Source organism: Panthera tigris, chromosome E1 (assembly GCF_018350195.1).
Source record: "Panthera tigris isolate Pti1 chromosome E1, P.tigris_Pti1_mat1.1, whole genome shotgun sequence".
In the NCBI taxonomy this organism is placed as follows: Eukaryota; Metazoa; Chordata; class Mammalia; order Carnivora; family Felidae; genus Panthera; species Panthera tigris.
The window spans coordinates 9505073-9529777 of record NC_056673.1 but is presented as its reverse complement, the minus strand read 5'-3'; the positions used below and the strand labels follow the sequence as shown (position 1 = coordinate 9529777).

General features: G+C 40.6%; 2 protein-coding genes across 17 annotated transcripts in view; one reads left to right on the top strand and one right to left on the bottom strand.

Moving 5' to 3' along the window:
- NCOR1 (nuclear receptor corepressor 1) overlaps window positions 1-17244 on the bottom strand; it is a 158723-nt gene extending 141479 nt beyond the window's left edge. For 10 of the 16 annotated variants that reach the window (XM_042967733.1, XM_042967735.1, XM_042967744.1 and 7 more), the window contains exon 1: window positions 16562-16729. The gene's annotated coding sequence lies outside the window, so the exon portion shown is untranslated. Of the gene's footprint in view, window positions 1-16561; window positions 16730-17221 lie in introns of those variants that run through there. The other 6 variants (XM_042967747.1, XM_042967742.1, XM_042967748.1 and 3 more) reach the window with 2 other exon arrangements.
- A 444-nt stretch (window positions 17245-17688) lies between these two features.
- The window catches only part of PIGL (phosphatidylinositol glycan anchor biosynthesis class L), a 76424-nt gene continuing 69407 nt past the window's right edge, over window positions 17689-24705 (top strand). The window contains exon 1 of the mRNA XM_007080753.3: window positions 17689-18137. Coding sequence (XP_007080815.1) covers window positions 17903-18137 — 235 coding nt within the window. The 5' untranslated portion in view covers window positions 17689-17902. The remainder of the gene's footprint in view (window positions 18138-24705) is intronic.

Genomic DNA, 24705 nt, shown 5'->3' with positions numbered 1-24705 from the left:
TTGCTTGTATGAGTTATTATTTATTATTTAATAAATAAATAAACTTAAGAAAAAGAAAATGCATATATCTTCTACCACAGCAATTCCACTTCTAGGAATTCATTTGATTATTCAGTACAGAGATACCCAAAGATGAAGGCCTGAGAATGCTTCTCAAGGAATTGTCTTAAATATCCAATACGTTAGCTTGGAAAATATTCTTTAAAAAATTCAGTTAATAGCAATTTGTATTTGGAGTATGCCACAATAAGACCACATATGAGAACATTCTGTTTTATAAAAGTATGATTTGTGTGTAACACTTGTATCCAGTTTTTCAAGTGTGCCTGTCATATCTTCGTAAGATTTTAAGACCAAAAGCAGGAATGTCTCATGTTCAACAAATATCTATTGAGCAATACACTACTATGTACCAACACAGCTCTGAACACTGGCATAGAATGGTGACCAAGATATGCCATCTTATTGTGAAGTGATACAGAAATAGACAAATAATCAAAAGATAATATGATAAAGTGCTATTAATAAAACAGGATGGGAGAAGGGTGCTTGGGTGGCTCAGGCAGTTAAGTTTGAGCCATGAGTTTGATGCCCCACGTTGGGCTCCATGCTGAGCATAGAGCTTGGCTGAGATTCACCCTCTCCTCTCTCTGCCCCTCCCCTGCTCCTGCACACTCTCACACACACACGAAACAAACTTTAAAACAAAAACAAAACAACAAAAGAAAAAAACAGGATGGGAGAGAAGGGATAAGGGAGACATTTCTGGCATTTCTGATGGGGTGATCACAGAAAGCCAATCTCAGTAAGATGACCCTATGCCCTGATTTCCTGAAACAGACCCAATTCACAGCTATTGTCCTAGTGCAGTTATTAATTATGCTCCATTTCCTTCTCAAAACTGCCCCAGTTTGGGTAACAAATTATATTCTAAGATGACTTTTGAGCCAAAGCTTGAAAGATGAGAAGAAAGAGCTAGCTAGCCTTGAAGGGACAAGAGCAGCCCTTGGAGAGGAACCACACAAGTCTTAAGGCAAAGCAAGGAGGCCCAAGGAGAAGAAGAGTGGATGGTAGGGGTAGAGGCCGGAGAAGGGGCAGGGGGAAACTGAAATACCTCCCTCTGCATTCTGAATATTAATCCTTTTTCTACCTTTATGTGACAAATGTTTTCTTCCAGAATTCATAACTTGTTTCATATTTCTGAAGGCCTTCTCTATCCCAAATTAAAAAAAATATTCTCTACATTCGCCTCTTATACCCAAGGTTTTATAGATATATAAATAAATATATAAATATATATAGATACATAAATACATATATATATATAGATATATAAATAAATATTAGCTCCTCAATCACCTAAATTTTTTTTCTAAAAAATGCTAAGGTAGGAATCTAGCTATATTTTCTTTACCAATTGATAGTTAATTATCCCAACAAAAACCTTTCTTTTTTTTTTTTTTTTTAATTTTTTTAATGTTTATTTATTTTTGGGAGAGAGAGAGACAGACAGAGCGTGAGCAGGGGAGGGGCAAAGAGAGAAAAACACATAGAATCAGAAGCAGGCTCCAGGCTGTCAGCACAGAGCCCAATACGGCTCGAACTCACACACTGTGAGATCATGACCTGAGCCAAAGTTGAACACCTAACCAACTGAGCCACCCAGGCGCCCCACAACAAAAACCTTTCTGAACATGTCTGTCCTTCCACACTGATCTGAAATGCCACCTTATTACAACCCAGCAATTTCAGTACATACTCTGAAGAAACTCACATATTGTACTTACATACAAAAAGATGTTTACTGCAGCAATGCAATCGGCTGCATATTAAAACCACCTGGTCACAATCAACAAAGCTAAAAGTCAACCAACGGAATGGGAGAAGATATTTGTAAATGACATATCAAAGGTTAGTACCCAAAATCTATAAAGAACTTACCAAACTCAACACCCAAAAAAGAAATAATCCAGTGAAGAAATGGGCAGAAGACATGAATAGGCACTTTTCCAAAGAAGACATCCAGATGGCTAACAGACACGAGAAAAGATGCTCAAGATATTCATCATCAGGGAAATACAAATCAAAACCACACTGAGATACCACCTCACATGGGTCAGAGCGGCTAAAATTAACACCTCAGAAAACAACAGATTTTGGTGAGGATGTGGAGAAACGGGAACCCTCTTGCACTGCTGGTGGCAATGCAAACTGGTGCAGCCACTCTGGAAAACACCTAGCAATAGCACAACTAGGAATTTATCCAAAGGATACAGGAGTGCTGATTCTTAGGGGCACATGTACCCCAAGGTTTATAGCAGCGCTATCAACAAAAGCCAAAGTATGGAAAGTGCCCAAATGCCCACCAACTGATGAATGGTAAAAAAAACAAATAAATAATAATACATATACATACGTGTATATACATTATATATATACAAGGGAATACTACTCAGCAATAAAAAAAAATGAAATCTTGCCATTTGCAACAACGTGGATGGAACTGGAGGGTATTATGCTAAGTGAAAAGTCAGAGAAAGACATATCATATGTTCTCACTTATGTGGAATTTGAGAAACTTAACAGAAGACCACGGGGGAAGGAAAGGGAAAAAAAAAAAGTTACAAACTGAGAGGGAATGAAACCATAATAGAGTCTTAAATATAGAGAACAAACTGAGGGTCGGTGGGGGAGTGGGGGCGGGCGGGAGGGCAAAATGGGTGATAAGCATTGAGGAGGGTACTTGTTGGGAATATCACTGCGTGTTTTATGTAAGTGATGAATCATGGGAATCTACTCCAGAAGCCAAGAGCACACTATATACTCTGTGTATTAGCTAACTTGACAGTAAAACTATATTTAAAAAAAAAAAACAACAAAAAACCACTTGGCCAACATTCCCCTCCTATACACCTGCACAGTGTTCCAGGTGGAAGGGGAAAAAACCGACACGGGAGGTTCCTGGTGGTGGTAGTATTTATTTTATTTTGTTTTTCAAAATAGGTGTTGTATGTATGATTTTAGAGCTTTTAAAAGTACCACAGAATACAGGGGCGCCTGGGTGGCTCAGTCGGTTAAGCGTCCGACTTCAGCTCAGGTCATGATCTCGCGGTCCGTGGGTTCGAGCCCTGTGTCGGGCTCTGTGCTGACCGCTCAGAGCCTGGAGCCTGTTTCAGATTCTGTGTCTCCCTCTTTCTCTGACCCTCCCCTATTCATGCTCTCTGTCTCAAAAACAAATAAATGTTAAAAGAAAAAAAAAAAAAAAACTACCACAGAATACAAAGAGAAAAATCTCCTCACCCTGGCCCCCCAATTCCTACCCAGCTGTCCTTCCAGAAGGCAACCAAAGTTCCTAGGTTCTGAAGTATCCTTTAGAAATATTCTACATACACAGGGGTGCCTGGCTGGCTCAGTTGGTAATGCACGCAACTCTTGATCTCAGTGCATTCAAGCCCCATGTCGGGCACGGAGCGTACTTAGAAATAAAAGAAATATCCTACACACACACACGCAATTCCCCCCATACATAAATGGTAGCACAGTAGATACATACTGTTCTATATGTTGCTTTTATTAATACATCTTCCTCAATGTATCATTCTCATGAGTCCATAAAGAGCTTCTTCATTCTTTCTATTGCTGTGGACTATTCCATGATACAAGCATTCACAAATATTTTATAGATGTTCTCCAGGTAATTCTCATCTGCACCCCTAAGAAATGCTTACATGATCAGTTTCTGAGCTCTCCTCCCAACTCAGACATTTTAAGCAAATAAAGCCATAAATGGAATGGAGAGGCAAAAGGCAAGATCTTAGCTCAAAGTCATCCAATTTTTTTCCAACAGTGGTCCACATGATGAGACGTCCATGTAGTAGGGTGGTGTTGGTGTTTGTATTTTTGGTTTTGTTAATTTTCAGCGATGCGGACTCCCTGAGTTCACCCGTATTCAATGTCCCTCAAACATGATTTGTCCGTGTTTCCCTTGTCAGTAATCCTTCACGATATCCTAGTTTTGATATGTGACTTTAGGGAAGTTTAACTTGAATATCTCAAAAATAAAATAAAGTCAGGTACTATCAGCCCAACTCAAGTGGCAACAAAATCTCAGCAAAATCAGAGAGTAGCCCTCATAGGCATACAACTTTATGGGTCAAAGCAGGCCCCACCCTTGGTCACAAGAGAGGCAGCGTGGAGACCACTATGACTTCCTTCCTCCAAACTTACTCATGAGACACACAGCAATAGTTCAGAACTTTTATTAGTTTTTTTAATTTTTTTTAATATTTATTTTTTGAGAGAGCGAGCACGAGCGGGGGAGGAGCAGAGAAAGAGGGAGACACAGAATCCGAAGCAGGCTCCAGGCTCTGAGCCATTGGCACAGAGCCGCACATGGAGCTTGAACTCACAGACCCCGAGATCATGACCTGAGCGGAAGCCGGACGCTCAACCAACCGAGCCACCCATCCGCCCCTAGAACTTTTTGTTTTTTAACCAGACTCTTTCCTCAACCATCTTAACTGGAAGCCAAATGTAAAAAATATACACAGGAGAAACACTCCAATTCAGTGAGAATGGGGACCCCCCCCCCGAAGCTATCTTTTCAGTCTGCCCCCACCCCCACACCAGGCAGGGCTCACCAAGATGCCTCTTTTAAAAGAATTCAGTTTAAAGTTAAGGCTGAAGGGGAAAAGACCTTAGGTGGCAGTTTCAAATTTTACGTTCAGTCTTTAGCACCAAACCTCATTAACTCAGGGTTAGTTACGTTTTTGACACTTGACAGCAAAACAGCAAATCCTGTTCTTCTTCCTTCCACACACCGTAAAAATTCTGTGAAATGTTTCAGAAATACAGTCAAGGTTTTATGTGCAACCCCCTCATATCATAAACATACATAGCCATATTTTAGGATGAGAATATACTAAAACTAGATGCCATTGTTATAAGTGAGAAGAGCATATTCCATCCGAATTTTATGAATAAACCCCAAACTAGCCTCCTGTATTTTGTAAACAGGCAAGGAAATGTAGTAAAATGAAACTGATCTATTTAAATTCCTTTTTGAATCTTCCCATATTAAAGTAAAAAAGACACATCAATTTACCCAACAGGAAACTTCTGCTACAACAACAAAATGTCAAACACAATCCTCAAAAAAATAAAATAAAATAAAAATCCAATCCCCTCTCACTAGGAACTCCTGGCTTTTGGCCTACAATCTTTGCATAACCAAAATGTACTTGGATAAGTTTTCAAGGTGGCCTAAGCTATCTTGGAAAAAATAGCTAAAAATATACTTCGCTGTGGCAGGACCGCAAATACCTCTTCAGATAAGCAGGAACGAATCCACTGAGGGCCACAACAGAGGGGAAGCCCACATTTCACCAAGGCAGAAGAAGAAATACACTATTCAATTTTATTTTAAATGATCAAAGAATAAAACCTTTTGGTACAGAAGTATGGGATAGGAGAATGGCTTCTGGGACACTGCACATGACAAAATATTAGTTATTAAACTGAGACAAATCAGGTCACACTAATTCTCATAAAGCAGCCCAGCTCTAGTCCAAATCCAAAAGTATTTTAAGCAAGGAGAGGCTAAGGACCACCTGCCTGGATTATCCCAGCCACCTAAGACTCTTGAGACTGGCCTTGACTTCAAGAAAGCGGACCTCCTGAGTCCATCTAAGAGGCCGGTCTCCAGAAGACACTAGGAATCATCTAAGTGGATTCTGTAATTTGTATGAAATCAGAGAGGTGTTGAACTGGACTAAAAGTTCTCCTGTAAAATAAACTAAAGCATTCTTCCCTTTAAAACAACAACAAAGGAGCTACTATGGGGGAATGCCATTAACAGAGTATTTATTTTACTTGTAGCCTCTTTTGACATTATGACATCTCACTTAGAAGGCAGATGAATGGGAGCTAAAGAAAAATGGCCTTTCAGGTTAAACTATCCCACCCCCAATCAAGTACGATATTGAAAGAAACACATTAATAAGGACATAACTATTTGATTAATCTAAGAATACAGGCATTCAAAAAGTAATTCTTGAACTTAGAAAACAAAAAATGTTGCTTTCACCCTAGAGTGAGAAAGGAGGAGTTTCCCAAGACAGCAGTAGTAGAAACAACACCAATGAGAACTTTGTGGTACAGCTGCACTCTATTGAACTAATTCTCTGAATTGAGCAATATTCATTCCTTCAGCTATAAGAATGAATGATTTCAAAGCCAAAATGGACAACTCTTTGCCAATTCTCTCTTCACAAAAGAGCAGTAATCCAAGGTTAGAAAAATGTTAAGCTTAGATGCTTGACCAAAATTAACAGATAGGAGAATACCTAAGGAGAATAATTTTTAAAGTTACCATTTATTGAGCCTTTGTTACATCCTAGGCAGTACACTAAGAGCTTGGCCGACAAGCAGCTCACCTAAAACACTAGTTCCATTATTATCCCTCATTAAGGCTTGCGAGAGCCTAAGTAACTCTCAACGTAATTTTTTTTCTAACTCAGAGACAGATCTCTCAAAGATCATGTTGTGCTGCCTCCCCTCTGACCCACTACCAGAGACTACTAAAGGTTATGAAGCAAAGTAAAATAAAGCTAATGAACACACTCTATTTCTAGGGCATATACCAAAATAAAGTAGAAAAAAAGCAACTGACTTAAAATTTACTGAATGTTAAGGGAACCTGGGTGGCTCAGTCGGTTGAGTGTCTGACTCCTGGTTTCGGGTCAGGTCATGATCTCACTGTTCCTGAGTTCAAGCCTCTACATTCTCTCTCTCTCTCTCTCTCAAAAGTAAATAAATAAACACTAAAAATAATTATTGAATGCTATACAAAAAACAAAGCCACCAGACACATGTGAGGGGCAGGGACCATCTCGGTTTTGCTCACATGGCCTCCCCAGCACCTGACAATGCGTGGCTCTCAACAACACCCATTCCAACAGCAAAACAGCAAGTCCTATTCTTCCTTCCACACACCGCCCCCCAAGCCTCTCAGCCTTCTCCATCTCCACTACCCTACCCCCATCATGTCATGCTACAAGAAGCTCCTAACTGGACTTCCCACTTCAATACTTTTCTGTACTCAAAAGGCCGTATGATCTTTTTCAGCCATAAAGCAGAACACCTCACTCTTCTGCTTAAGACTCCCCAGGGGCTACCATGCACTTCAAATAAAATCCCAACTACTCACTATGGCCCACAAGGCCCCACCTGATCTGGCCTGCTTCCTCTCCCGATGGCTCAGTAGGCCCCAGCAACATGAGCTTCCTTCCAATGCCTTCATCCCGAGCCAAGACCTTCCTTGCCTCAGGCCTTTGTCCTTCTTTACTCTCTGCCTGGAATGCTCTTCTCGGCTCATTCACGGGGCTGACTGACTCCTCATCAAACTTACGCTTTCAGTTCAAATGTCATCTTCTCAGGCCATGCCCAACCACCTTATAAGGTGGCTTCCCATCAGTTACTCTCAACCACAGAAGCCTTTGTGTTTATAGATTAATCACAATTTGAAATGGATCTGTTTTACTTCATTGTAGTCTGTCTCCCTCCACTAGATATAAACTCTCTGATTCCCTATCATATTTTCTCCTACCATATTTTTTAACAAAAGAAATAAAAAACGGAGAGAACTTATTTGCAAAGTTTGAAAACCTACTGAAGAACATAAAAAAGTCTATTCGAACAAAAGGAGAGGAAGTACATAAAGTCAAGCTTCCAAAATTAACCTACAAATTCAATATTCCTGATCAATATTCAGCATTCCCCATAAAAATCTCAGCAAGACGTCTTTTTGAACTTCACGGAATAATCTACAGTTCATCTGGGAAGACACAATTGCCAGAATTGTCAAAGTCTGAAAAAAACAGAGCGATGAACAGGTGACTAATCCTGTCAGTATTAAAATCACAAAACAATAGTAATTTAAAGGATATGGTATATACAACAAGAGATCCAGAATGTAATAAATTGGAAACAGTTCCAAACATGTTTAGTAAATGACAAAAGCTACAAATATAATCAGTGGGACAAAGGATGAATTATTCACTAAACGGTGCTGACACAACGGGCTATCTGGGGGAGAAAACAGGCACACATATGCCCCCCCAAAATATAGATCTCTACCTCACTTCCTATACCAGAAATAAATTCCAGATGGATCAAAAAATTAGAAGTTAATAGGAAATTTTTTAAAAAACATTTAACGATTAAATTAAAATCTGGGGACTTCTTGGTCTTAAAAATATAAAAAGGTATTGGGGTTCCTGGGTGGCTCAGTTGGTTAAGCAAGCCTCCAACTTCGGCTCAGGTCATGATCTCACAGTCCATGAGTTTGAGCCCCATGTCAGGCTCTGTGCTGACAGTTCAGAGGCTGAAGCCTGCTTCAGATTCTGTGTCTCCCTCTCTCTCTGCCCCTCCCCTGCTCATGCTCTCTGTCTCAAAAACAAATAAAAACATTAAATATATGTATATATACATATATATATACATATATATGTATACATATATATACATATATATACGTATATATATGTATATACATACATACATATATACATACATATATATGTATATATATATATATGTATATATATATATAGTTTGAAGTCTTCTCAATCATGTGCCTCAGTCACTCAGTTCTTACAACAGCCAACATTACCAGTTTCTTGGGTTTCATTTGAGAAATATCCTATAATATACAAGCAAATATGTATACATTCTTTTTTTTTTAAGTTTATTTATTTAAGTAATCTCTACACCCAACGTGGGGACCAAACTCACAACCCTGACATCAAGAGTCACATGCTTTTCCAACTAAGCCAGCCAGGCATCCCTATTTTTCCTCTTTAAAACAAGCAGTAGCATGTTATACAATAATATCCCTCATTTATTTTTTTAGTTTAATAGATGGGTGAATATCTTAAATTTTAGAGTAAGATCTCTCTAAACAGAGCATGAAACCCAGAAGCCATATATAGACTAATAATGAAGACACCTAACATTATTATTTACTTACTATGTGCCAGCAAATGTTATTTATATTATCTACATTCTAAAAATAAGGAAACTAAGGCTTAGAGAAGTTAGGTAATGTGCCCAAGGTCACACAGCCAGCAGAGAGCAGGGTTGGATATACTGGACTACATAATAACACAAAAGAAAAGCTGGGGGGCAGTAGAGCACACTTGTGTTTACAGAAAGTGAACCCCTTAATATACAAGGAGCTCTTCAAATCGATCTAAAAAAGACCAATAACTCCATCAAAAAATAACCAAAAGCAGTTTATAAAAGAAATACAACTCCCCTGATTAAAAAATGTCCAACCTCAGTAGCAATTCATAAAAAACCTATTAGAATCACTCCCCCCCCCCCACCCCTTCTTAAATGATCAAAATGTTTTAATTGTAACATCCAGTACTGGCCAGGACTTGGGACATACTCATACACTTGTGTCAATATCCTCCCAAATCTACGCTATTCATTTAACAGCAATTCCACTTTTGGAATCTATCCTACAAAGCTGCTTGCACAAGTATACAAAACAAATACACACAAATAATTCACCTCAGCTTTGTTTTTCTGGGGGGTAGAAAACCCAACTAGCTATAAATTGAGTAAAGAAATCATAGTATTTTTCATAAGTGAAATACTATGTAGCCATTAATGACAGAAGTACCTCTAAATATACCAACATGCAACAGAAGTATATAAAAGAACGATATGTTACGATCCCATAATCGTACAGGAAACTGCGCGCACACACACACACACACAAAAATCGAAAGAATATGCAACACTTAGAAGATTTTTATCTAGGAAGTGGTACTTTCAATTTCTCTATATACTTCTACATTACACTTCTGTAAAATAATGTATTGCTTATAATAGATGAAAGACAAATATTCTAAAATAACACATCCTCCTGCACTCACTGAAATGGTTTTATGTGAATATACAGCAACTTCTTCCACCCTTTCCCTCCTGCTCTGTTCAGTTCCATCCTCCTCTCTCTCCCCCCACATCCCCCCAACACATACACACCCACACACATAGAGTTAATGGACTATATACTCCCTACATCTGGTATATTACACTGTGTATATTTTAGGCTGTAACTCCTAGAAAGCACAAGTTTTGGTTTCCTTCCAAATACATAAAAGTTATTGTAATTCTAAACTGAATTAAAAGAAGTTAATCAAAAGTAATACAAAGTTAAACATCTTTGAACAGGAGTTCAAAGACATGATGATTACAATTTAAAACAAACATTTCAAATTATACAATCTATACAAACCTATATGCTATTGCCAAGGGAAATGAACTGTCTCAAACAGATTGCTCTGATTCTGAACTGTGTACGACAACTAAAAGGTCAAGAAAAGAGTCAGTTAAACAGAAGTATGGGGGGAGAAGGAAACTGTAATCAGAAAGATGACCCTCAAAACCAAACAGTGAAATTTTCCAAGAAAAGTGTAATCTCAACTTACTCTGGTTTGATATCAGTTTATTCAAATATAACCAAACAAACAAAAACAGAAAACCCAGCCCAAGTTTTATTCCTCAAGTAGACACTGGGTGGGGGGATCAAAATTATTTGGTCATCTCAACTTTCCTCCTCCTTTGCCCTTGACTAGTCTACTTAAAGATTTAATTTTTGATATACAGCTAATCAGTACTATTCTTTCAAAGGGAACCCGTCAAAGATATTCTATAATCCTAAAAACAAACTAACCCATATTCCTAATTCAATTTTTTTCCTACCAGGGAACCATTCCAAAAGTCCCTGCATATATAAATTAACATATTCTTATTCTAACATTATGTGGGAATACAAATAGTCAGATGAACCAATCCCATCTTTACTTTCTCTTTCTCCCCAAAATCCCAGTAAACCAACAAAAATATTTTTTTTAAAGAAATGCTTTGATAATTCATGAATTACAGACATTTTTTTCTGACACTGGTAAACTTCTACCTGTTTTCAAAAAAAAATTTTTTTAACGTTTTATTTATTTTTGAGACAGGGAGAGACAGAGCATGACCAGGGGAGGGTCAGAGAGAGGGAGACACAGAATCTGAAACAGGCTCCAGGCTCTGAGCTGTCAGCACAGAGCCCGACGCGGGGCTCGAACTCACGGACCGCGAGATCATGACCTGAGCCGAAGTCGGCCGCTTAACCGACTGAGCCACCCAGGCACCCCAACTTCTACCTGTTTTTAAATTTACGTAAACTATTCATCAAGTTCCCACATGTGTATCAATCAGCTTCTTCAACAACCCTACCAAGGAACTCTAGCAGCTAGGTTTTTTATGCATTCAACAGATTTCAATTACACACTTCCTGGGTGCAGTGTTATTCCAGGAGTAGGGGCAGACATGAGATACAGACATGCTCCCAATGAGCTTATGGTATAGCAGGGATTAAATGGACATGTACATAAATAACTATGATATTATAACAGAGGCATAAGCAAAGCATTAAGAACTTCCAGAATGAAAAATACACATCTTTGAAGAAGAGGGAGTAGGAGGGAGACTTCCTGGCTGAAGTAACATGTGATTAAACGCTCAAAAAATAGGCAGAGTTTAGATGTGGTAGATTTCAGAAGAGTAAGGCACGTTGGCAAAATAGGCATATTATCTAACAGCCCAAATGGAATAAATATGGCATGCTTCAGTATTCATGTGAGGATACCAGTTGAAAAAGAATATGCTTCCTCCTCTAAAATAAGTTTTATGGCATAAGTACCTACGGAAAACTAATACTTCATGTGCACTTTTCAACAGCATTAAGGATACAGTTCAGGAGCACCTGGGTGGCTCAGCCAGTTGAGCGTCCAACTCTTGACTTCAACTCAGGTCATGATCCCAGGGTTGTGGCATCAAACCCCATGTTGAGCTCCATGCTCAGTATGGAGCCTGCTTGGGATTCTCTCTCTGTCTCCCCCCACCCTGCTCGTGCTCTCTGTAAAAATAAAATAAATCTTAAAAAAAAAAAAATACAGTTTATGTTCATGCTATTTATCTAAGCTTTTATTTAACAACTGTCCCTTATACTTAAAAAAAAAATTTAATGTTCATTCATTTTTGAGAGAGAGAGAGAGAGAAAGGGGTCGAACGAAGAAGGGGCGCTCACGCGCACACGCGCACACACACACACACACACACACACACACACACACAGAAAGACACAGAATCCAAAGCAGGCTCCAGGCTCGGAGATGTCAGCATCTGTGTCTCGAACTCGTGAATTGCCAGATCATGATCTGAGCCAAAGTCAGATGCTTAACAGACTGAGCCCACCCAGGCACTCTCCTTATACTTTAAAAAGAAAAAATCCAAGGGTGCCTGGGTGGCTCAGTCGGTTAAGCTTCTGACTTCGGCTCAGGTCATGATCTCATGGTTTGTGGGTTTGAGCCCTGCGTCGGGCACTGTTCTAACAGCTCAGAGCCTGGAGCCTGCTTCAGATTCTGTGTCTCCCTCTCTCTCTCTCTCTGCCCCTCCCCTGCTCTCTCTCTCTCTCTCTCTCTCTCTCAAAAATAAACATTAAAAGAATTAAAAAAAAGAAAAAGGAAAACATCCAAAAGTTTGAAAGTGAAGCAAGCAATAGCTAATTTATAAAATAATTTAACCTGTTTGGGTCTCAGAAGTACTGAATCATTGACATAATAAAATTTCTACTACTATAATACTCAAGTTCCATGAAATATCACTAGGTCCAGATAATCTCAAGGACATTTTTGTTTACGAAGATATTCAATCACAGCAGATTCAAAATTAAGCAAACTAAATATTTCCCGGTGATCTTATTACTGATGTAGATCACTACTAATTTTTTTCAACCTATATTTTCATTGAAGAAATTTAAAGTTAAGAAATAGCTTAAATTCAAGACCTAAGGTGAATAAACAATCTCTCATTTCCCATCCTCCCTGATTTTTGTCTTAACCAAGTGTCAATCATCACACTGAATCATCCCATGGACAAGATGGTGTAAAGGAATGAGCCCTACACACTGGATGCCAGGGGATTGGATTCTACCACTGCCCAGCTACAACAATGCAGGCAAATCACTTCACTTCTGTGGCCCTCAGTTTACACATGAGTAAAAGAGGTAAAACTAGATAAATTATGACTCTATCTCCTAGAATTCTATAAATTGTTAGCATTTTATTTGAACCAATTTACATTTTTTTTGAGATCACTTTTTTTTTTAATTTTTTTAACGTTTATTTTTGAGAGAGAGTGACAGAGTGCAAGCAGGGGGAGGGGCAGAAAGAGAGAGAGGGAGACAGAATTTGAAACAGACTCCAGGCTCTGAGCTGTCTGCACAGAGCCCAACATGAGACTCGAACTCACAAACTGTGAGATCATGACCTGAGCTGAACTGAACATGACCACGCTTAACCGACTGAGCCACCCAAGTGCCCCGAGATCACTTTTAAGTAAAAGTAACACAACAGTAGCACACATGGAGGAATCAAACTGAAGAATTCCGTAGGAACACTCACGTGACTTTGTATGATCTGACTTTCAAATGCAAAGAGAACAAACAAACAAACAAACAAAGTATGTTGTAGCTTAAGACTATCCACATAATATTTTGACCACACAAGCTTCTGGGGTAGAAAAAAAATGGCAGAAGAACAGTAAAAATGTTCAAGGAAAACCACCACCACAAGAATACCAAATAAAAAACAGATGCCCTTATACCATTATTGCTACATGACAGAAGCTTTTCATAGCTTTTCAATACTCCTAGGTCCTGACAGAAAAGGAAATACACAAAATGTTTTGACTACCAGTCTAAATGTACTTCTTGCATCCTCAAACCTGAAAAGGATAAAATATCAGGCAATCTAGAGACTGAGTTATGTGTGCACGTAATTGATCTGCTCAGTTTTCTACCTTTACAGCATTTGCTAATGTACCCTGAACATAAAAGGCACTTCACACCACTTGAACAAGTGAATGAACTATATATGGATCTCTAATCAGCAAGTAAGTCCAGACAGAATAAGTTCCAGTCAAGCTTTACTACTTCTTTGCACGTATTCCGGTAAAATGCAACATCTGAAATCAGGAAAGACAGAGTAACGAAGTAACACTAGACCTCTATTATTCCCAGGCATCAATAAGAATCTGAAATTGCAATTAAGACAGATCACAAAGTACAATTAAAACTGAGTAACAAAACACACACACACACAAACACACACACATACACACACACTAACGAACAGCCTGACATTTACCTACACCAATCCCTGGCCTGTTCAAAAGCCTTTGCTTCCTATGGCAGCAATGGCAAGAAAACCTCACCACTTCCCAAATAAAAATAAGTAAATAAAAAATAAAAAAGGCTTTAAAAAACTTGACTACATTTGCCTGGCTTTGGAACCAACTTTTACTCAATTAAATTCAAAGAAACAGAAGTTAATTTCAAGTATTTTGTTTTAAAAAATTATGTGGGTACACCAAATACTTAAGTTTTACTCTGTGATTTCATCCAACCAGGTATTCACTTAAAAATATGTCTTCCTCAGAGGCCATGAAGGGAATCACAGCTATACAGATATGTCACGGGAGATAACAGGCCTATTCAGCTAAGTTGTAATGTGAACATGTTTTTCTAATTAGAATACAATGTTTATCCATTCAACAGACATTTGCAGTGTCAATATCCTGCACAGAAAATTATTGTCGTACATGGTGCCTTGAATGTAAAGATAAAATCTGAGAAGGGCCTATCCTAACCTCAAGAGGAGATAAAACTGGTACATAAATACCTAAATACAAAGCAGAAAAGTGTGAATGCCATGAGAGATTTGCAGATAAGCATTTCAAGAGTGCAAAGGAAGTTGTCACTACCTCAGGGAAACATAACCCTTTCAACCCGTTTAAAGCAATTTCATAACTATTAACTTTCTTAGGCTCACAGCAGCCAATCCTAGGAGAGTGGATGTTTCCCTACCATCACAGATGAGGAAACTGAAGCACAGAAAGGTCGATCAAGTTCCAAAATGTCACATAGTTAGTAAAAGTGAGAATCAGGACTCTCTGTATTGTCTTTTCTCTGGGGGAGTAGTTCAACATATGGTAAGCCTTTTGTAAAAGGAAAGAGTATTTTGGAATTGCAAGCAATCCCATCCTATGTATGTATGCAAGTATGTGCATATTATTTATATATACGTGTGTTAACCTTGATTTACATTGACAGGTGTGCTTAAAGCAAGGCAACTGTGCACTATAAATATTAAAATGAATAAATAAACTTCCATCAGGATTTAACAGAATGAGCAAATACAAACAGTATTTCTCCAACAACTTGTGTTTATTCCTTCGGTAATTTTTACCCATTTCTAAATAAGACTCTAAAATTGTTCTATCTGCTCCTGAGCCAGGGCCACTTGGTTTATCCAATAAATATCTTTATGAAAGGGTACATTAAGACAATGTTTTTTAACTACTAAAAATCAAATAATGACATCAGCTCTCCAGCTATCGAAGGGACAATCACATTTGACCTATCAGCAGTAGGTATTGATCAAGATATGTTGAAGGAATGAATGAGTATTTGTTGGCATTTTAAAATCCCGGGCCTGTTGCTCTGGGCTCAGTGTTCGGCCTCCCATCATTGCCTCACCAGGATGCACACAAGGAATGTAAATTTCGATGTAATTAGGATACAATTAGGGAAGCAAATCTGATGCAGCTGAATATACTAATCCCAAAGATTAGAATTACCTATACCACTGCTGTCCAAGGTTAACTGCCATGCGATATCAGGAAAAGACAACTGACCCTTCCTGAGCAAACACTTTTCATAAATAACACTCATTCCCACCCGCACCTTTAATGCACTACACCTAATCCAGTTAAATCGAAGAATTCAGTCTCCTCTCCATTTAAGAGCGGGTTCTCAATTAGTTTCTCAAATCCCTCTTCCTCGAAAAACAGAATTCACCGACTTCACACAGTAAGACACCAATAATAAAAGGCAGAAGGTACAGGGTTCAGATCGTTGCCGTCTCCACCACTACCCACCCTTCGCCATTACACCCGAAGTGGTTTGGTTAGAAGGTGAACTAGTTTGCTCTTCACGCACTTGTCCATCGCTGTCACCCTCCCTAAGCCCTTCCACACTCCCAAGACGGCCACCAACTCCTTCTCAGAGTGAGCCCAGGCCCGCCACCTGTGCCGGCCCCACCTGGGGTCCCCAGGCCCTCCCGGTCTCCCTCAGTCGGCCCGCAGGACTCCGCACGCCCCCTCCCCACAGGACACCCGGCCGGCCGCAGCCCATTCTTCCTCCAAACTCCATAAGCCTCTTCCACTCGCCCAGCCCCAGCTCCGCGCCGCGCCCGACTCGCCCCGGGCGGCCGAGGGGAAGAGGCCGGGCGTCCGCGGCGGGTCCCGACCCACCCGGCCCGCAACGCCCCTCGCCTGGCCGCGAAGCCGTCCCTGCGGCCGGCGCCCCGAGAGCCCTCGGAAGCCCCCCGAGCGAGCGGGGGCCCGGAGGCCGGGGCTGCGGGCGCCGGGGCCTACTCACCGGGAGCTGGCGGAGCGTGGTAGCCGGCGCGCCCCCGGGCCTGCGGAGCAGGACGCGGCCCCGGCGCGCGTCCCTACCCCGGGACCTCGCTCGGCGCGGCGAGCCGGGAGCTCACTCCAGCCGCCGCCGCCGCCGCTGCTGCTTCGCCACCTTGGCCGCCATCTTGACTCAACCCCTCTCCCTCCCCCCCGCCCCGGCTCGGGCGGCCGCGGCTAAGGCGGCTCCGGCGCCGGCTCCTCCTCCTTCCGGAGGGCTGGGAGACCGACTCCCTCCGCTGGCCGAGCGCGGCTCCTACCTCGGCCGAGCTTCCTGGGTCGCCCCACGCCAGGTCCCCTTAGGTCTCCCCTCGGCCTGGCGGCGGCGGTCCCCTCGAGCCGAGACGGGCCGGGGCCGCGCCGCGCCCCGCCCGGCCGGACCCAGCGCGCTGCCATCGCGCACTCGGGCCGGGAGCGCCCGCCGCCGGCCGGCCGGCCGGTCCCCGCGCGCTCGGGGCCTTCCGCCCCCCGAGGCGTGGGAAGGGGAAGGACCCATGGCCATGCCTCGGGCCCTGCGACCCCTTCGCGGCCAGACGAGACGGCGGCCGCCTGCTCGGGCGCCGGGCTGCAGGAAGGGAAGTCAGGTCCCCAGTGCTGGGAGCCAGAGGGGTGCACATCGACCTACCCAAGACACTTGCCAGGGCTGCGGCTGTAATTCGCAACGGGACTTCCCTGATATGTCAGGCGATGCTGATCTGTCCATGATGTTCCTTAATCTAAAGTCACACTCGTCGGAAGAGCCTGTGGCCCTCACGACTACGAAGTGCGCTCTCTCAGCCTTACTCTTCTACAGAAATGACTGGACGGTTCCCCATAGCCGCGTGCTTTTCCTTCAGAGGAGCCACCACCCCACATCCCCAAATTAAGGAAAAACAAAGTCGGTGCATCCGGATAAGGAGCTAACCATATAATTATGAGAAAGTCACGGGTTTTAAGAACTGAGTTACAAAATGGTGCATTGAAGAGAGGAGGGAACTCAAGATGGGGAGGGCGGGTATTTTCAAACGTTTCTTTTTAAACCCAAGGCACTGTAAGGACAAGGGTAGAAAACTAGACGGCAAGGGGTTTGTCTCTGAAATCGAGAAGGCAAAAAGGCGTCGTAGATGCTGCACAAAGTAGAGAGAACTAGATAAAGAAGGGTTGTGGGGCGTCCTTGTAAAACCCCAGCAGGAACCCAACGTCTAAAACCTCTGGCCGGCAACGCGGACTTAAACTCGGAACGCAATTTCGGCCAGCGCAGTTTTCCCGCCGGAGCTCGGGTCTGAGCAGTCTTCCTCCTGCGCAGGCGCGGTGCCACTTACAGAGCATGGAAGCCGTGGCTTTTCTGTGCTTAGCAGCGGCGGTCCTAGGATGGGGCTTCCTCTGGGTTTGGGACTCTTGGGAACGCATGAAGGGTCAGAAGCCGGCTGGCTTGCCGGGAGATGGAAGCAGGACCCTCCTGGTGATCGCGCACCCCGACGATGAAGCCATGTTCTTTGCTCCCACTGTGCTAGGCTTGGCCCGCCTGAGGCACCGGCTGTCTTTGCTCTGCTTCTCTGCAGGTAGGAGGCTGTAGGCGGGGCGCTGGGAGCCGGGACTAGGAAGGGTGTTCAGCTGCTAACTTGTTTCAGTCGGCTTCTTCCCCGAAGGGTTCTCTGATGTAGGGAGCTAAGTGAATACACCGAAGGTCCCTACTGTGGGCACTTCGCGGAGAATCGGTGGCCCCAGCCTGTGGACTGTAGCGGCCAGCTTCCCAGGTGGGTTGGGGGACGTCCCCAGCTTAACGTACTTCACTGCCCGCAGAATTGAGCACAAGAAAGCTGCTCACATTTCGTTCCCTTTCAGTACCTACATTTCCGCTGGGAACTGCGACTGTACTCCTTATTCTGGGGAACCTTTTCATATGCTAAATGGACCAAGAATAATCTTGGGTCTTACTGTGGGACACCAAACAGAAGCTGAGCTGTATCATGCCTGCTCAGCCCTTAAAGTTGTGCTACTCAAGGGAGCAACGGCCCTTCCTGCTGCTTTTAAAAATCCATTTTGTTTAAGAAAGATGCATATGTCAAACTGAAGAGATACTCAGAGCATTAGACTAGAAAATAATTTCCTAGGCAATTTTAGAGTTCAACTCCACCAACTACCAGTGAAGAAGCCTTTCAAAGAGTAAATCCTCCTTTACCATACAGAAAAGATGGACTGAGAAAAACTGACCATGATACTGGATAATGGAGATAATTGCACGACTGTATAAGTGTAATTGAACTGTACACAGACAATGGGTGAATTTTACGTATGTAAAATTATACCTCAATAAAGCAATTTTTTAACAAATGCCCATGACCGCTTTTCCCATTTGGTTGTGTGTCATTGCAGTTCTTTTTCTACACAGATTTTTTTTTTCACAGAAACCTCATTTTATACAATTTTATGTTTTTCACTGAACATTATTTTTCACTCGTTTACCGAATTTTTATTAAAAATGTGTGAACACCGCACGCTGTTAGAATGGCCAGAATCCATCACCCTGACACCACCAAATGCTGGTGAGGATGTGGAACAATAAGAACTCTTACTCATTGGTGGTGGAAATGCAAAATGCTTCAGCCACTTTGGAAGACTGTTAGTTTGGCAGTTTCTTATAAAAACTAAGCATGTTCTTACCAAACCATTTAGCAGTCGCCCTCTTTGGTATTTACCCAAAGGAATTGAAAACATGTCCACACAAAAACCTGCCCACAGGTGTTTATAGCATCTTTACTCATAATCGCCAAAACTTAGAAGCAACCAAAACGTCCTTCAATTAGTAAATAGATAAATAAGTTGGTACATCCAGGCCATAGAATATTATTCAGCGCTAAAAAGAAATGAACTAGCAAGTCATGAGAAAACACGGAGGAACCTTAAATGCGTATCAACGAGTGAAAGAAACGAATCTGAAAAGGTTACACACTGTATGATTCCAACCATATGACATTCTGGAAAAGACAAAGCTATATAGACAGTAAAAAGATCAGTGGTTGCCAGGGGTTGGGATGGAAAGAAGGATGAACAGGAGGAGCACAGAGGATTTTTCTATGGCAGTGAAACTGCTCTATGTTATTATAATAATGGATACATGTCATTATAAACCCATAAGATGTACAACACCTAATGAGTGTATAATACCTAAAGAGTGAATGAAACCTAGTGTAACCTATGGACTTTGAGTGGTTATGATGTGTCAATGTAGGTTCAATTGGGGATATATATAAAAATCTCTATACCTTCCCCTCAATTTTGCTGTGAACCTAAAACTGCTCTAAAAAGAATAGTTTTAGGGGCACCTGGGTGGCTCAGTGGGTTGAGCATCCGACTTCGGCTCAGGTCATGATCTCCCAGTTCCTGGGTTCGAGCCCTGCCTCGGGCTCTGTGCTGACAGTTTAGAGCCTGGAGCCTGCTTACAATTCTGTGTCTCCCTCTCTCTCTGCCCCTCCCGCACTCATGTTCTGTCTCTCTCTGTCTCTCAAAAATGAATTTTAAAAAATATTTTAAAAATAAATAAATTCTAGTTACTTAACATACAGTGTAATAAAGGTTTCAGGATAATAGCCTTTTAAATGGTTTTCATAGAGGTAAACCTTAATTTAGTGATCCCCTTATTGTATGCATATTTAGATGTTTTTTCTTCCCCAGTTTATCACTATTACAGATAACAGTGAACATCTTTATGTATTTCGTATTATTTCGATAGGACTGATTTCTAAATTTGGCTGTTTCAAGGCTTTGCATGCAACTTGCATCCCCAAAACATACCAATTTATATTCTCACAGGTAGTAAGATTATCTGCCTTAATATAACATGCTCTCTAGCACTGATTAGCATTTTTTTTTATATTACTTCTTGGTATAACACTTTATCCCCTCAAAATCTTTTTGTTGCCAATAAGATTAACCCATTTTTCATATTTATTGAGAATATGGATCTAAGCACTTTTTTTCTCAGCTTGTCCTATTAAGGATATTAATTGTAGACAGATAGAGGTTATGACCTCATTGTTTGCTTTTAGTGGTATTTATGTTTTATATTATAACTGTGGAGGTCAAATTATAACAAATTTGTTCCAAGATCTATGAGAGAAACCTGGGTTTTATTTTCCAAGTATTATAGGGGTGGTGGCTTCCTTAGTAAATTTCTCCTTATTTTTCAGCAGGTTGAGCCAGAAATTAACATTTTTTCAAGTGAAAAATTATAAAGCATGCCCTTGGTACATATTAAACACACAGAATCTTTGTCTTTCAGTGCTTCCTCTGAATCGAACTTGCCATTTAAATTGTTCTCTCTTTGGGGACCTGGATGGCTCAGTCGGTTAACAGTCCAACTTTGGCTCAGGTCATGATCTCGCGGTTCATGGGTTTGAGCCCCGCATCGGGCTCTCTTGTAATTTTCTCTTGTAATTTCCGCATTGTTCTCTCTTGTAATTTTTAAATTACTTTTAATTTTTTAAATTACTTTTAAAATCCCAAACTCATTCAAAAATGTACAGATTCAACATCACCCACACTCCTAATTTATTTTAACATGAAAAACAGGAAACTAATAACTTGTGATACAACATAGTAAAAGCTGTAATGGCATGATAGAGAAAACTGTAGACACAAAATGGCGAAAAGTATGAATTGTCATCTCAGGGTTTTAGATTAAAGAAACTTCTCCAAAGAGGTTTTCTTTCAAGCTCGTCTTTAAAAATAGGGCTAGGTAGGGGAGACTGGGTGGCTCAGTTGTTTAAGCCTCTGACTTCAGCTCAGGTTGTGATCTCACAGTTCATGAGTTTGAACCCCAAGTCGGGCTCTGTGCTGACAGCCTGGAGCCTGCCTTGGATTCTGTGTGTGTGTGTGTGTGTGTGTGTGTGTGTGTGTGTGTATGTGTGTCTCAAAAATAAATAAACATTAAGATTTTTAAGTAACCTCTAGACCCAACCTGGGTCTCAAACTCACAACCCCGAGATCAAGAGTTACACGCTCCCTCCACCAACTGAGCCTGCCAGGCGCCCCTGTATGGCTGTAGCTTTTATACACCATTATCTGGTATGATGAGCCCTCTGATTTGTTGTTCTTTAGGACATGTTTGCTATTTCTGACCTTTTTTCTTCCAAATACATTTCAGAGTAAGTTTGGTCATGTTCAAGGAAAAGTGTCTGGCATTTTTATTGGGATTTCACCAACTCCGTTGATGAGTAAAGGGAAAGCTAACATATTTTCCATATAGTCCTTCCCATCTATGATCTTATAGTCTGTCTTTTCATTTACATTGGCCTTCTTTAATGTCTGTTAAATCGTTTTATAATAAGTCTTATATATGTATTGAGATGATTAGTAATTCTGTTCTTTAATCTGTTTCTCATATCCAGAGGCTCTCGTTGCAAATATTATAGTTTTGTTACATTATCAAAGTTTGATGCTCTATTTCTTTAAACATATTAAATACATCTATCTGCTTCTAATAAATCCAGTGTTTGTAGTCTGTCTGTGTGTCTGATTTTGCTCTTTGAGTAACTTATTCTGAGTAACTTGTTTCCAAGTGTATTTTGTGTTTTTTTTTTCCATTGTGAGCACATGTTTCTTGGAACCATATTTATGATAATATTTGGATGATTTATATTTGCTTCAGTCAGGCACCAAAGGGCACTATCTACCTTTGATCACTATAAACCAAAATTTTAGATGGAGATTTTTTTCAGGCTACAGGGGTAGTATAAATTTAGGGCCCAAACCCAAGTGTGTTAGCTGTCTAATGCTGTGTAACAAATTATCTCAAAACCTAGTGGCTTAAAATGATAATTATTCCTTCTCACTCATGGTTCCAAACCGAGCACAGTAGTCTCTACCCCACAATGCTCATTACCTCAGCTGGCCAACCCAAAGGCCATCGGCCACAACAACAACATATGGTAAATCCGTGTGGCTTGGGCTTCTTCTCAAGCTGGTAGCTGGGTTCCTGGACAAGAACCGAGAGAGAGCGAGCCTGTGCTGGGGGTAGCCACATTGCCTTTTATGGTCTAGCCTTGGAAATCAGGCAGTATCACTTTCACCACGTTCTGTTTGTCAGGACAGTCCTAGGTCCCGTCCAGATTCAAGGAGAGAAATAGACTCAACCTGTTGATAGAGAGCAGCAAGGTTCTCTAAGTGCATGTGGGACTGGAAATATTGCAGTAGCTATTTTTGGAAAACACCCGTGTGCCACACCAAGTGGAGACAAACATGTAGTTAACAATTCTCAAGGGGTTGACATTTTTCTTATTTCCCTTTACACTAGAAGCAGGTCTTGAGAGAGACCTGTCACCATCTCTGTCTAGAGTGAGTTTTTTTCTAGTTCCCCTGTTGTAAACATTGCCTTTCAAAGGTCCTGTCTTTGTGTAGAGGTCTCCTTATTTGTGCCCAATCTTTATCTCCTCCTCTGACTTTAAGCCATAGACAGATACCCTCAAGGCACCCTGGCTTCAGGTGCCCTCCACCTGTCTGGATTTGTGCTTACCTGTTATTTAAGACCTCCAAAGATAGCCCTTACTTTCCTGCTAATTTAGCCATACATTCTAAACCATGTTTGCCTTTTATTTCACGTGCTCAGGTATTCTGTCCTAAGAAGGTCTCTCCAGACAACTGATTCACTTTATTTCCTAAAACAGAACTTAATCAGGTTATTTTTAATATTGCTTTTTAACTATGAATAATTCTTCAACATTTTCCTTATTGAGATATATTTAGACCCAACCTCCAAAGTGTTAGTCTCATTTAACATTTTTCTTTCTGACCTAACACATTTGAGATTTCTTTTTTTAATCTTTTTTAATGATTATTTATTTCTGAGAGAGAGAGAGAGAGAGCAAGCAGGGAAGGGACAGAGAGAGAGGGAGACACAGATCTGAAGCAGGCTCCAGGCTCCGAGCTCTCAGCACAAGAGCCCGATGCAGGGCTCGAACTTGTGAAATGTGAGATCATGACCTGAGCTGAAGTTGGACGCTTAACCGACTGAGACACCCAGGCACCCCCACATTTGAAATTTCTAAAACAGCCTGATTTTAAATATTAGCTGCAACCTGTTAAGAATGGAATAAATTAGTAATACTTAAAAATATGAGTTCTGCGTACACTGGAAACTAATGTTATACATCAATTACATTTCAATAAAAATCAAACAAAAAATTAAAAAATAATTTAAAAAATAAAATAAATAAAAACATGAATTCTGTTTCTTTAAGGGAGTTACAGGAACTTCAGAACATGACTTAAAGGTTACATATATTTCCAGTCCTAATTTATAAAAATAAATAAAATAAAAATTTCATATTTTTATATTATAAATACACACATATATAAATGAAATAGGTACTTTTCTCTAAGGTTTAGGTTGATAGGATCTCCATATAATCATGCCAACCAAAGAATACATAGGCATCCAAGGATTAACTGAAAACAATGCTTATTCATAAATGTTGACACTGATGGGTTAACTGATAGGTTAGCTATTTATGAGCATTTTATGTATTTCTAAGCATATATTTACTTACCTTTTTTATAATTAAGCTTAGAATTTATAGGCCAGATAACTTTATACACAACCCCTATTTTGAACTTAACAGCGTATAATAAGCATCTATAAAAATGTTTATGTCTTGCTGAATATTTACCTAATTAAAGAATGCTACATACTTTCCAAGCTTTTGTTTACTTAATAAGTTAGAATTTTAAAGGACTTGCTTAAACTATGAGAAATCATAAAAGAAATGCTAATAAACATCAGAGAAGAAGAAAGAAAATGCAGGAGAACTAATCTAATAGAGGTGTAGAATGGGAATAATCAAAACAATTCATTTTGAAGAGCTTAGTATTGGAAATACTTGTTACAACTGTTCATTGCAAAGAGTTGGACACTGTTCTCATGCAGTGCATACTTCTGATTCCATGTGATACAAATATGCCTAGATAGTCAGAAAAAGTTTCCCAAATGATTGGCCCTGTTAATGAGGACATATCTGTATGTCACAGATCAGAGAAACTAACAAAAAGTGTTATTTCCCTTAGTGAAATCAATATTAACGCACTCCTTTTAGGAATAATCAGAAAATACAGTATTTACTGTGCCTGAAACTA